The following is a 14,849-nucleotide window of genomic DNA, read 5'->3' as shown; positions in this document are numbered from 1 at the left end:
CCTGCTCTGGGTATTATCCAGTCTCAAAGGGGAGTATCTTTGTCAACCCGCGTGCCTTTATATGTGCCACCAGCAGCTCTGTCCCAGCAGCTCAATCCTCTACAGGCATGGTGCAGGCCCAGGAGCTGCAGGCTGTCTGCTCTCTTGCTACGAGAATGTCTTTCCAGGCCGCCTATGTCTCTGCTGCACCTCTGGCCCCGGCACACGTCTCTCCCAATACCTTAAAGACAGGGGCCTCCAGGCCGCTCACGGTATCAGCGCAGTTCCAGCGAGGGAGCGCCATCCCCCCTCCACCTTGCTGCTCTGTGCCCATTTACAAATAGGGTGGCAGACCCCCCCAGGTCACCCACCACTGGTTCAGCCTTTTCCACCAGCTTGGGCCCGCTCACTGTGGGGGGGTCGCCTCTCCCCTCTCTCTCCTCGGCAGCCCTCTGCCGACTGGAGCCTTCACACTGATCGCCCAAGCTGTGGTCTTTTTCGCCAAAGGCCTAGGGGTCGGTCCCTCCCGAGCTCCCGCAGGTGGTCTCTGCACCTCTACTTCAGCGCAGGAGTACATGTCACCACCACAATTGTTTTACTCCAGACGCCGGGGCCTGGCCCGGCCCTTCAGGGGGTAATAGCCCTTGTAACTTCATCGGCTGGGCTCAGAGCTCCATTACTGCGTAGGCGTAGCCATGTTGCTTTGAGCACCCTAATGGTCCAATCTATGGGTTTTTGTACGTGAAATGTAGGCAGGTCAGCTCCCGTTTGCCCCCCACCTTCAAAAACAACTTGGTTTCCTCCTGATCATTTTCCCAACACCTGCACACTTAAGAGAACTGTACCTGCATATGGCACATAACAAATCAAAATAAAAACAAAATAACAAAAGAAAATACTGCACCTTCACAATGTGCTGTCCAACACCATAACCGCGGTACCGTTTCCTGGTTGAAATCAGAGACAGCTGGATCACTTTCTCCTTGGAATTCCTAAAGGAAGCAGAGCAATTCATTTACGTGTGTATTACTTTTCATCGAGGGCTCAAAAGTTCATTTTTAGAAGCAACATCCTGTTCTTTAACCTAGACCATGCAACAGACTTTGGGCTAAGCGGTAGAAATGCAGCGCTAACGCTATTGCCGCTGCATTATCGCTCCGCCCAATCCTGAGTTTGGGCGGGAAGTGGGAGGTTTGATGGAAGTCAAAATCTCCACATTCCGCCCATATTATCACAGCGTAAATTGCGCCATGGTAACAGCACCCAGCATGCCCCATAGATCCTGTGGACTCTTGAAAAAATAGGGACTTACAGCCTTACCGCAACTCGGGATCTGACACTAATAGCACCGGCTCAAGTTGCTGTAACGCTATTTGCATAGGCAGTATACCAGCGGATTTGCCGCTGGGATACTGCCAAGGTTCTGATAGAGCCCTTTGTATTGTGGAACCACAGGGGTTTGGGCGTGAATGAAGTATATGAAAGAAGTCCCATCAAATCCTGAGCAGTGTGTTACGTTCTTCGGTGGTCATTTTAAATGTTTGAAGACGTCGCACATGGGGGTTAGCATACGAGTCCCGGCCATGCAATAATGACTGCAAAATGGTAATTATGCATGGACAGACATTTGGGAAATCCCAGGTTTGCGCCCATTATTACACCTCAGCATTATGACAGGTGTAGATGCCTCCAACCATGCATGTACACAGTTGAAGTCATTTCCATGAATTGATATTGAATCTGTCCGTTTTTGGCAGGTGCATGTGCAAAAAGCAAGCAGATTCCATACGTATACACCGCATCCCCTCTTGCATCAAAATCAATTGCGAGTGGAGGTGCTATCGGATGTGTATGCTGGTGCGGATGCGATTGAAAACTCAGAAATTACAATCTATGACCCTTCTCTGCCAGCAAATCCAGAAACATCAAAGAGAGCATTAAAGTTGTATGCATGTTCCTTTCAGCACCGTTTATATGCACTGCATCAAGGAAAACGACCACCTTTGTGTTTTTACCAGCACCTTTATAAAGTATGGTAAGATAGATCTCAAATATAGAGAAAAGGGGGATGAGAACACAACGCCAATGTCTGATTATTGAGTGAGATCACTAAACAGTGAATAATGCCAATGGAATCAAATAACTGGCTAACCCACTCGCAGTAGAATTTGTGAACTCAATGGTATTCGACTCTAGCCTGGCAAAGTCATCTCAGCTGTCCAAGCAATATTAAATCATGATCCATTGACATGCTGTTCGAAAAAGTATCCGAACCAAATATCTGGAAAGAACTTTGGACAAAGCACTACATGAGAATCTAATTATTGATGTTGCGTCTCGATAGCATTCACCAATGTTTTCAATGGTAGAGGACGGAAAGCTATCATGCATTGTGTATTAGACTTCGATATCCACGCTGATTGACTGATAGCTGGCCAATACCTGTTGGTGATATTCATGCAAAATCTGAAAGGAGCCTCGACTATCACACTCCTAACAAAATAAGGCAGACCACTGAGGCACTTACAGAAATAGGTCACTGTCATGAGGACAGACACACTTATTGACATAGGCTACAGAGAAATAGAAATGGTGCAGTAGCACCTACAGCAGTGCAAGTGCTGGATGGGATTACCACAATAACTAATCTCAGGCCCAAAAACCCAGACAGACTCAAAGAATATGGCAAAATACAACTTTATTATCAATTCAATAAAGTAGGGAAATTTGGCGAGCATAACAAATCGCAGCTCACACACACTCATAGCATTTCAATTACACAAAAGGCTTTATACCTCGATGTACGTCAGCTATTACATCATCCTATGTGGCAAACAGTAAACACCTATCGGGAGGAGGGATTGGTTAAGGGAACATATATACCTATAGTCTGCATTGGTGCTAGTAACATCATGGGCAGCCCCTTATCAAGTAGGCATGCCTTGAACTACCTCTAACTACTTATGATACAGATAATAGCAGAATAACAGCAGCAGATAGGCTTCTGCAACAATGTATAGTCCACCATCATATAGGCCCTCATGAATGGTTGGCACTCTCTTCCAACCTTGGCCATTCAGCTTGTTAGCAGCACATAAGCAAAACAAAACCCAGGTGCAGGGAACATAAGACAACTACAGACATGACTAATTAGTCTACCATCTCTCATCCGTTAGGCCCTAAGCCAAGGCTTCTTCTTTGTAGTTGACCTTGCTGACTGTTCTCTTCCTCGGAAATTCAAAGGGAGTGAAGGTACATTGCTATATTTGTTTGGAGCCTTATGAATAGGTTTGGTCTCCTGGTCCTGCACCATGTGTGAGACCATGATTTTGTCCATTCTGTCCTCTTATGTAGTGCTATTTGATTCAATTATAGTAGGTGCTATTACTCTCTTCGGCCTCTGGAGACGTGGTTGCTCCGTCTTGCATATGCTTTCTGCATCTTTGATTGTACAATACTTGACACTCACAAATGTTCACTCCTTTACCTAATCTAAGAGAAATATGTCCTGCATACATAGATTATCCTCTACGACTCCTTTCAAGCCTTGCAGCTGCCGCTTGCTGCGGCATCCTTGATCCTGAGCCAACTATCGTTCGGTCTTGCCTGAATTTGTATTCCAGCGCTCGTCAGCTCTGCATCCTTGGCTTTTCTCCTTTAGGCTTCTCGTTTACTATTATACGAAACCGCCGTCCATTTTCTCAGCATGGCTGATTTACTCGCGTTATATTTCCAACGTTAGCAAGCATCTATGGGCTCCATCAAGGGTTGGGCAGAGCAGCAAAAATGCAGAGCTAATGCTATTACTGCTGCATTACCGCTCCACCCAATCCCGAGTTTGGGTGGAAAACTGGAGATTTACCTGGAGCTGGAGGTAAAGGTAAATTTTTGGCGCTATTACCACCAGCGCTATTACCGCTGCGCCAACAAATCCCATAGAGTTCTATGGACTCTAAAACACATGGGGACTAACAGCGCCACTACAACTCAGGATCTGGCACAAAGAGCTGTGGTAACGCTAATTGCGTAGGACGGGATCCCTGCACAATTAAAGCCGGGATACCGGCCAACTCATGATGAGGCCCTCTATGTCTTATCTACCTTGTGTTTCTGCGTATATACATTTACTGCATCTCTTCTCACTTATCTTCTCAGTGTATATGATTTCTTCGTATTCACATATACTTAACTTTATTAGTTCAGTCACATCTTCATTCTTTACGAATTCCTATATCATTTCAGTGCCCCCTTGTGTCTTCTCTTCATGATGTCACTTTACACTTGTCAGACTTTACTTATAGTTCTGTGGTGTCTGCAAACTTCCTTCTACTTCATCAGTTTGAGGGTACATTCGGTACAGTTGTCTGAGCGCATAACGTCTCTCATATCATCAGTTTGTATTGGGATGATACCTGGTGTCAGGTATAGTGTTTTCTTTTTGCTTTTCAAATATTACCAGGTAAGGCGTGGGGACTAATGACATATACATCTGCCTCTCTACAAAATTCTAGGGGGTGCCATCTTTCAAACACTTTTGAGACCAAAACGTACATTGGCCAGCAACCTCAGTACAATTTACTGAGAGACTAAAAAGCTGGTTAGTAAAATAATTTGACAGCTGTGACGAAGTCAATCGTTTATCCATTGAGCGATAAGTAATTGATATTATCACCCAACTTGTTTGTTGTCCTCTGGCTAAGATGCAGTGAAGCTGTTATCCGAGTATATTTTGGGCTCCAGCCATCCCATTTCTTATTTTATTTATTGATCACTTGTTAGCTACTTATACAGGAAACAAATACTGTTTCAAAGTGCCCTCAGGGCAATAGGGTGGGGAAAGGGGATGATAGACAAAGTAATTACAACAATGTTAAATAGTTAAATACAACAAAGAAAAGAGACAATGGGGAGGAGAAGACAAACCTACTGTGAGTGTTCAGAATGTACAGGTGCAGGGGGGAGGGGTATGGGATTGGTGTTTTGGTGCTCATGGAGAGCAGCAGGAGAAGTGCTATGAAGAAAGGTAAGTGCAACCTCCAGTGGTGGAGGGTGAGCCGAGGCAAGTGCAGGGGAAAGACAGCAGCTGGGATGAAAGATGTGGGAGGTCAGGGCCTCGAGGATTCATAAGGGCCCTGCACACCAGTCAAGCTACTGTGCGATTAGCAGGGGAGAGACAGAGTGAAGGAAGAGGTAAAGAGGAAAGTCTTGAGGCTTTTCCGGAACTTAAGGAGGTCCTGCTCAAGATGAAGAGGGAGGCTGGTCCAAAGAAGGGAGCCCACTGAAGAAAGCGACCGACCACCTGCTCTCTTTATTTATTTATTTATTTATTACATTTATATAGCGCACAAGCAGCCCAGGGGCATTGTGGCGCTGTTACTTGTAGATGCACTTAGTTACAATGAGTACAGGTTGTGCCTTGGGTTACAGTGCGGCAGGATCCTGTGTTCAGCGATAGGAGGTATCATACATCATAATACATCATACATGAGAGCTTGAACATATGGTGTTGGTTAGATAAACAAGGAAGTTTTCATGGCTTTGCGGAAAGCAGTCAGTGAAGGTTCAGCTCGCAGAGAGGTGGGAAGGGTGTTCCAGTGTAAGGCAGCAAGGTAAGGGAAGCTGGCGCCCCCTGCTCTAGCTCTTTTTACCCTAGGTACAGAAAGCATATTGGCATATGGTGTCCTAGTGGGTCTCAAGGAGGAGCCCGGGTGGACTCTCTGGGATAGGTACACTGGGGCCGAGAGGTGGATGCATTTGTGGGTGATACTTAGCGCTTTGAAAATGACCCTTTCCCTTATGGGGAGCCAGTGGGATGCTTTTCTGGCGGCAGTGATGTGCTCTCTCTTGGCAATGCCTTGTGCAGCACGCAGGGCTCTGTTCTGGATTACTTGCAGCTTCTCGAGGTTTTTGTTGGAGGTCGCTAGGAAAAGAACATTGCAGTAGTCTAGCCGCGAGCCAGTTATGGCTCTGACTATGTTGGTGCATGAGTCTTTTGACAGATAAGGTCTGATTGCGTTGAGGAGTTTAGCATGGTAAGCAGCAGAGGAGGCGATTGCATTTACTTGCCTGGTCATGGATAAGTTAGAGTCTAGATAGACACCTAATGTTTTTACCGTGTCTAGTACTGGAATTTTGATTGAGTCAATAGTAAAGTGGCTAAACTGGGCGTGAAGTTTCTTGAGGGTGTCAGGGGATTCTACGAGTAGGAGCTCAGTTTTATCAGAGTAAAGACATAGGCCATTGATAGCCATCCACATTTGAATTGTGTTATATAAGTTGTTGAGAGTCGCACAGTCAGTGTCGTAGTCGCCTGTTAATGTGAGAAGGATCTGAGTGTCGTTGGGTAGTTGTTGTAAGAGATGAACATGGCGTCAAGGATGAGGAAGAGGAGGCGGGTAAAGATGTTGTAGAGGGTGGGGGAGAGGCAGGAGCCTTGGGGCACACCACATAGCATGATGGTGGGTGACGCAGTGGCTAGGTCAGAGAAGACCTGCATGGTCCTGCCTTGGAGGAAGGAAGTGATCCATGTGGTGGCTTCTTGGGAGAAGTTGGCTGTGGAGGTGAGGTGATGGCAGACGATGTCGTGATCTACAAGATCAAAAGCAGCAGAGAGATCGAAGAGCAGGAGCAGGACAGGTTTCCCTTGGTCTCTTGCGTCATCCATTTGGTTTTTGATGTTGAGTAGGGCGGTCTCTGTCCCGTGTCTAGGGCGAAAGCCGGATTGTCTCAGTCCTAGGAGGTTGTGTTCTTCGAGGAAGTGCTGGACCTGTAGGTAAACTGCTTTCTCTAGAATCTTGAGGAGGAATGGGACTGTGGTGATGGGGCGGTAGTTATTGGGGAGGTGGGGTCAAGAGTGTTTTTTTTTATGAGAGGTCGGACCCATGCCTCCTTGAGGCACGAGGGGACCCTCGAAGGCTGTTAGGAAGGGAGCCAGGGTGTCTGCGCAGTCTTTGATGATGGAGGCGGGACAGGGGTCCCCTTTGCAGTTGGAGGGTTTTATGTTTTTCATGATGTTGATCATGTCTTTTTACTGGATGGTTTTAAATGAGAAGGTGGGGGGGGCTCTGTGGGCGAGGAGAGTGGGGGGGTAGGTGAGGGGATAGGGGGGGTTGGCAGCGTTAGTTTGGTGTTCAAAATTTTGGCTTGGAGAGAGCTAATCTTGTTACGCATGGCTGTTTGGATGCCATCACACCATGCTTTATCTTTGGTGAAGTTTTGGGGGGTGGGTGTAGGGGTCTCGAGTTCTCTAAATATGGCGAACATTTCCTTGGTGTTTGATTTGGCCTCAGCGATTCTATATTCAAATGATTTGGCTTTGGCTTTGATGATGGCTTTCTTATATACATTTGCGAGGGATTTGAAGATAAGTTTGTCTTTAACATCTTGAGATTTTTGCCATTGCGCTAGTGCTTCTCATTTGTCTGTGCGCAGTTTGAGGAGGTCTTGGGTGTAACACACATTGGTGCGGCTGGTGGGTTTGGTTTTGCGTGGTTTAAGTGGGGCGATCTCATTGATTGCAGCCGTGGTGGCAGTATCGTAGTTTTTGGCCAGGGTTTCTGGGTTATCGGAGAAGGGGTGTCTGAAGGCAGGTCCCTGTAGGAAGGGTAGGAGTCTTTCTTTGGTGAGTTGGCGGGCACTTCTTGTGAGGGCTGGTGGTAAGGGATGCGGTTTTGGTGGTGGGGATGTTGAAGGTAATGGTGTGGTGGTCGGACCATGGGGTGGGGGTATTGCCTGTGACTGTGAGGGGGCAATTGTTGTGGGCGATCCAGTCTAGTGATCTGCCTAGTGCGTGCGTGGGGTCTGTGATGGTGTTGGTGAATCCTAGAGTGGCTAAGGCTGTGTCAAGTGTTTTGGCAGCAGGGTCTTTGGCGTCATTCAGGCCAAGGTTGATGTCCCCAAGGAGAATGGCTTTGGATGATTTGTTTAGGTTGTCAGCCAGGAGGTGGGTGAGGGAGGCCAGGAAGTCTCCTAGGGGGCCTGGTGGCTGATAGATGAGGTGAAAGGTGATGGTGCAGTGGTGTGAGATAGTGAGTTTCAATTGAAGGTAGTCACTGTGGTTGTTGATGGTTTTGTCAACCTTTCTGATGGTGATTGAATCTTTGGCTATGAGAGCGACACCGCCCCCTGTGGTCAGGCGATCTTGTCTAGTTATGACATAGCCTGGTGGGAGAGCGAGGGACAAAGCGGGGCCTGAGGCTTTGTGTAGCCAGGTCTCAGTGACCATTAGCAGATCTAGATCTAGTGTGATGATGAGGTCGTGGATGTCTAGGGCATGAGCATTGATGGATCGGGCGTTGATGAGGGCACATTTGAGGTGGGGTTCAGGGGTGACATTGGTGGCAGTGGATGGCACAGTCAGGCCTGTGGGGGGCACATTTTCTAGTGTCATAGACATAGGCAGAGTAGCATTTGCATCAGTGGATAGCAAGGGTGTGATAAAGAATTGCACATTGCAGTATTCACATTCAAACCTGTGGGGGGCACATTTTCTGAGGTCATATACATAGGCAGAGTAGCATTTGCATCAGTGGATAGCAAGGGTGTGATAGAAGAATTGCACATTGCAGTATTCACATTCAAACCTGCGGGGGGACATTTTCTGAGGTCATAGACATAGGCAGAGTAGCATTTGCATCAGTGGATAGCAAGGGTGTGATAGAAGATTTGCACATTGCAGTATCCACATTCAAACCTGTGGGGGGCACATTTTCGGGAGTCTTAGCCTTTGTAGCAGTTGCATTGTGGTCAGAGCCGTGCATACTGTGTGGGTTTAGGTCAACTGTGTTGCATAGTCTATGGGGTTTATAGACTGCTGACGCTGGAATGGATAGGCTAGGGGCTGATTTCAGAGTTCTGGATTGCAGGCGTGTATTGCGCACGGTCGTGGGGATGGGTGTTGTGAGTAGGGCGCTTGTGAGAGTACCGGCGCATAGACGCTGTAATCTAGTGGCAAGTGTTTTGTGCTGCTCAGGAGTGCGGGCCTCCTTACCTTGTAGTTCAGGCAGAGTTCCATGGCAGACGGCAGGCTGCAAGCAGCGAAGAGCTGCAAAGAGGAGCGCTGGCCTTTTTCTGCAGCCTTCTTCTCCCGGCTTCGCCTCACGGCACCCTCCACCTCCATTTAAAGCAGGAGGGGAGGGGCAGGCAGGTTGGGGGAGCAAATCAGGATCCGGGCCTGCGGCGGTGATGTTCACGGGCTGCACGGACGCTCCGGTCGTCCTGGGGATGGCAGCGGCCATCTTAGGAGCCACGTGGCTCGCGGGAAGCAACGATTCTGTAGCAGCTGATCCGAAAGAAAGGAGATCAGCTGTTAGAGCCTCAGCTTGTAGATGCGCTCGCAGCGGAGCTGCAAAGAGGAGCGCTGGCCTTTTTCTGCGGCCTTCTTCTCCCGGCTTCGCTTCACGGCACCCTCCACCTCCATTTAAAGCAGGAGGGGATGGGCAGGCAGGTCGGGGAGCAAATCAGGATCCGGGCCTGCGGCAGTGATGTTCACGGGCTGCAGGGACGCTCCGGTCGTCATGGGGATGGCGGCGGCCATCTTAGGAGCCGCGTGGCTCACGGGAAGCAACGATTCTGTAGCAGCTGATCCGAAAGAAAGGAGATCAGCTGTTAGGGCCTCAGCTTGTAGATGCGCTCGCAGCGGAGCTGCAAAGAGGAGCGATGTTTCGCAAACCGCTTCACACGCAAGGAGTTGGTGCCAGAAGAATGCATGTATCTAGAGGGGGAGTATTTGGTCAGAAAGAGTTGCAGATAGAGTGGTCCCTGGCCCCAGACAGCCTTCTCGATGATGCAGAGGGATTTGAATGTTATCTATGCTGCGATCAGGAGCCAGTGAAAATTTTGTAGGAAAGGAGAGATGTGGTCTGTGGGCTTGAGGGCAAGGATAAGTCTTGCTGCCCTATTCTGGATTAGCTGGAGGGGTCGCAGAGTGGACAAAGGTAGAAAAAGGAGGAGGCTGTTGCAATAGTCAAGCCAAGAGAGAGCCAGAGCACGGGTGACATTGAGTCTCTGGGGGAAGGTGAGGAAAAGTAGAATTCCTTTCAGAAGGAAAAGCTGAAAGTGGGACTTCTTGGCAATGTCCTGAGTATTAGGGAGGAAGGAAAGAGAGGAGTCGAAGATGAGTGAGATTTCTGGCTTCCGAAGAGGGAGCAGGGGGAGAGCCTATGGAAGAAGGCCAGAGTTAAGGGAAGACCTAGGGTGCCAGGGTCCCAATGGGGAGGATCTCTGTTTCGCTGGCATTGAGGCAAAGATCATTAGAGCTATACCAGGCCTGGATGGCTGAGAGGCAGTTGAAGGGATGAAGGAAGGTGCAAGGGCGTCTGTAGGAAGTTTGAAGAACAGTTGTGCGTTGTCAGCATAGTACTGGAAGTTGGGGGAGAAGGAGGAAATGAGGCTTGCCAGCAGAGTAAGGTAGATGTTAGAGAGCCAAGGCGAAAGAATTCAGCCCAGGGGGACGCCACAGGAGGAGGAGGAAGTATGGGGAAGAGAAGGTGCCCAGTATGACTGTGGAAGACCGGTCAGTTAGGAAGGAGGTAAGCCAGTCCAGTACCCGCTCCGAGATACCAAGGGTATCATGGAGCCTTTTTAGGAGGATGGAATGGTTCACTGTGTCAAAAGCAGAAGAGAGATCAAGAAGGATGAGGACAGTCTGGAGTTGGAACCAAGGAATGCAAGCAGTTCTTCATGGGTGTTCAGAGGAGCAGTTTCCGTGCCTCTGGCTGCTCGAAATCCAGACTGATGGTCATGAAGACCGCCAACAAGTTCAGTGTGGGAGTTAAGTTGGGGGAGGGACAACTTCTCAAGCAGTTTCCCCAGGAAAAGGGTGATGGAGATGGGGCAATAGTTGGTCGGGTAGGAAAATATGCCTTGTGGGACATGGGGGAGAGGGTACAGTAAGATGTTTAGCAGTCAACACTTCTCCACGGGGATAGAAACCCCATGAAAAGTGGTCCCCAGTCCAAGCGCGTTAGTTGACAATTTGTTCAGCTCCCTTGTGGTTCAAAGTGCTGAGCGCTACTAGAAAGAGCGCTTGTAAGAGTCTCAAGCCCCCGGATGGAGTGCAAACAAGAGCCAAATAAGAATCTTCAGACACATGGGGAAAACACACAGAGCAAGTTCATACAGCCAGTGCAAGGACGCTAATGGGAGGGAAACCAACTCACTTATAAATGAAGATAGGAGGCATGTTCAGCAGGTCACCATTACACGGTTGCATGATCCCAACTTTGCAGATAGGCCTTATGTTACCTCCTACAGGGGAAGTCGGGGAACAGGCATTTTCTATTACAAAAAACTCTACTACAAATGAAGTTAGGAGAAACGCAACATCGGACACATGGGGAAGAGGTGAAACCCATCACAAACAGACATATTAATGTGAAAATCACCCACTAGACAGAGCACTCATTGGGGCAATTATTGCTAGAACACACCTATAAAAGAGCCACAAACCTGATGTTGAAGGTGTTAGGGCAGCCAAGAGTTATTTTAAAGCAAAAGGAGGGGAAAGAGGAGAGTCAAAGAGGCAGAACCTGCATTGGCCATGCCAACCTGGCCAACTAACTAGAAAGACACAGAACAGGCGGTGGCTGTGCCAAATAAACCATGTTATAGAGGAGGACAGATTGACCGGAAAGGCTTGAATAGTGAGCCAACTAAGACCCTGGACCCAAAGACTATCAGGATCCAGGCCTTAATAGGTGACGCCTGGGAATAGACAGTCACAGGCTGCAAGTCAGATACTGGTAGCTTATTTTTACTGGTAGTTTATTTTCTAGATTCAAGGTTGAATATACACCTGAAGAACTTCCTGAAAAGAGGACAACAAAGTGTAATTATGGTAAACCCGCTGATTAGGTTGGTATAAAAATACAATTCTCTGATTGATACTTGGTTTCCCCCTGAAGATCAGACATGAGCCAGCCTGCTGAAACCAAAGACTTTCCATTACTCACCTGAAGGCTAAACTCTGCCCGTTGACTATAATACCAGGACGTCCTGATCATAATCCTCGACTCCTGTGCCCTGCAGAAACGTTGCTGGAACCGAATTCTGCAATGATCCAGTTTTCCAAAAGATGAGAATACTGGCATCCATACAACTCCACAGCTGAACAGTGATGAGACCTGGGCTACCTAAGATTGTACTTACTACCTGTGGTGCCCACATTGGGAGGAGCACCTACTTATATGCTTGTCATCACGGAAATCCTTCTGAACCTCTCTCTGCCACTGTAACTGTCACTCCACTGGTCCACTATGGCCCGAAACATCTGACAGCATTATACATTCCATCTTACGTGACCACTTGTCTTGAACCAACTGCCCTCCTTTCATGAATCTGTAGGCCCTTAGCGCAAACTCGATTGTCTGCCATCTGTCGGGATACAATACCATAGAAGGTATTCTCAGTGTCATCATACAGGTTCACGGAAATCCCATTACCAAATGTAGTATTAAAATCTCCAACCAGCACCAACAATGTCCGGTAATTAAGTTTAGGAGAATAATGCCTTCCATCAATTCTTTCAGTATCCCTAGCTGGTTAGATTCTAATATATGCGGCGATTGTAAAAATTAACAATTAATAATCAAGTCCCTTTAATGGGGGTCTACAATTTGATTTGGTGTCTATTATATTACCCTAGTTTCATAGGACATAGAAGCCCTAACAAATATTGCTAAGCCCCCATAGCAACGCCCACTCTTGTTCTTGCTTGCGGAAACAGAAAATGATACATACCCATCCAGCAATATATCCCCCATAGCCTATGTTTCCTGCAATAAAATAACATTGTGTAGTTACAGATGTGCTGATATATCCGGGTTCCTCATTTTGGAGCCTGCCCGCTATGTTACAGCTAAAAATGTTTATGGAGTGCGCTACCAAGAACTACACTTCTGTAACGCTATTTCTGGTCGTCCGACGTTTCTAATGGAGGGATCACCAGTCAATCAAGTTCTTCAATCGTGGAGAGGGCTGCAAACCAGTTAGATGTTATAACCGCCCCCTCTCCTGTGAATTTCCCTGTCCCTTTACAATATAATCATTGTTATTACTAACAACAGACCACTGCTTGTCCCATTCCCTGATGCTATTCAGAATCTTCAATCTTTCATCTCCTATCATGTGTGGTGTCGTAAGTTCACCAAACCCCTGTTGGGGAGGGTAAAAGAAAGTGGGATGAAATGGCTCTCATGGAACTGGTGAGCTATCTTTTTACTTTTGACTTCCAATGCAGAAACCAAATAATTTAGAATGGCTGGAGAGGGTACCGTAACAATCACACCTTGACCCTCCACTGTTTTTGCTAATTTACCAACCCAGAATACTCTTCTTGCCATCAGGATGCAGCACAGATTGATTCTGGGACCAGCTAAATGAGTATTAATCCAATGACTTGTTTTATTGATTAATGAGATGGCGGTCTCTACTGGCCCACTAGCCAGCACATGGATGTTAGTATTTACCCCAACCAATGGTACTGCAGCAGGTGGGAGATCAATCACTGTCTGGTTTTCCTCGGCAAAAAGGTTAAGATTGAGTTTCGGGGTAACTTTTGCTTAAAATGGATCTCCTCCCCTTTACGTGGGCATAAATCAACTTTAACACTAGTGGGCTCTGGGATAATATTGATATTTGCTTCACTTCCTGCACCCTCTAGTATCTTAGTGAACTTTGACACGTGTGTTGGATAGTTACAGTGAGGCCTGCTTCAGGGATGGCCATTTTTAACTCCAATAGATATTTTTTTTAGCCCTCTAATATAATGTCATCCATGATTGCAAATGAGGTATTAAATTATTTTTTGACTGAGTGCATACCAGCCAGGATAGGACGTAGTTTCCTATCAAGCACCTCTTCTAGAACTTGATATCACTACCTGCCGAAGCAGAACTAGTTCCCGCTTGTATGAACAAAAAGGCAGTGTTATCATCTATCACCTTTGTCTCACCCTCCACAGGATCACCATTAGACATGGATAAACAAACAGTCTAAGAGTTTCTCATCTTTCCTAAGACCCGAGGTTGCGTTGGAGCCCACAGAGAGTCTGGATTACAGAGTGGCACTACGGATGGGGAAAGCATGTCATTGAGGGCAAGGAACTGTACGTCATGTTTATCCACCTGTTGATCACTGGGCCCAAATGAGGCTTGAGCCATATCGGCAGGGCCCCTGTCATGACATCTTTTTGCAGAAGCAGGCTCAATTCATCACTAGCGCTTGTCGACAGCAAACCTGCCAGGACCAAGTCTCAACCAAAGGACTCTCCGGTGTGGGCATGGTCATTAATTCGAGCAACCCCATGATCTTCCCATGAAAAGCCCCTGCCGAAGGGCGGCAGCAGTTGAAGGACTGGTGTCACAGGTGGCAGGCCCTGTGGTGTAGGCATCCCCACCAGAATCGATGGACCGGTGCGTGTCACAGGCATGGCAACCGAGGAGGCCGGAGGAACCACTGGAGGTGCCGTGCTGAATGAGCCAACATTTCGTGAATGATATCCAGGACATAACCCAGCATGATCAGGGACTTCATGATAAACTGAAACTTAGACAAAAACCTGTCTTTGACTGGTGGTAGAGGAAGCTTGGTTGGCCTAGACCAAGAAGAATGGCAGGCCAGAACCAAGGCAGGCTCGGGAGGATAGCTCAGGGGCAACGTGCTCGCTTTGGAAGCAAGACGCGTTCGATCCTCGGGTCCGCGCTTAGAAACCTCTGGGTATTAAGTGCGTTATAAATAACCTATCATATCATATCATAAGGTGGGCACTTTACTGCCCAATAGTCATGGATCCCTTATCAACGAGGCAAAGATGAGGAAGACAGGTCCACTGAAGGAGATAGGGACATGCTCATCAGTGCTAACCACTGCAC

The 14,849-nt window shown here is 47.6% G+C and overlaps 1 protein-coding gene across 1 annotated transcript in view; it reads right to left on the bottom strand.

The window, feature by feature from the left end:
- LOC138582452 (uncharacterized) overlaps nt 1-14,849 on the bottom strand; it is a 1,938,885-nt gene that overhangs the window by 715,821 nt on the left and 1,208,215 nt on the right. Inside the window, exon 6 of the mRNA XM_069653763.1 lies at nt 884-971. Within this exon, the coding sequence (XP_069509864.1) occupies nt 884-971 (88 nt within the window). The remainder of the gene's footprint in view (nt 1-883; nt 972-14,849) is intronic.

The sequence above is a fragment of the Ambystoma mexicanum genome, chromosome 1p (assembly GCF_040938575.1).
Source record: "Ambystoma mexicanum isolate Mex_15411 chromosome 1p, UKY_AmexF1_1, whole genome shotgun sequence".
NCBI classification, from domain to species: Eukaryota; Metazoa; Chordata; class Amphibia; order Caudata; family Ambystomatidae; genus Ambystoma; species Ambystoma mexicanum.
Note: the sequence above shows the minus strand (reverse complement) of the source record. Positions and strands in the feature narration are given on the sequence as shown.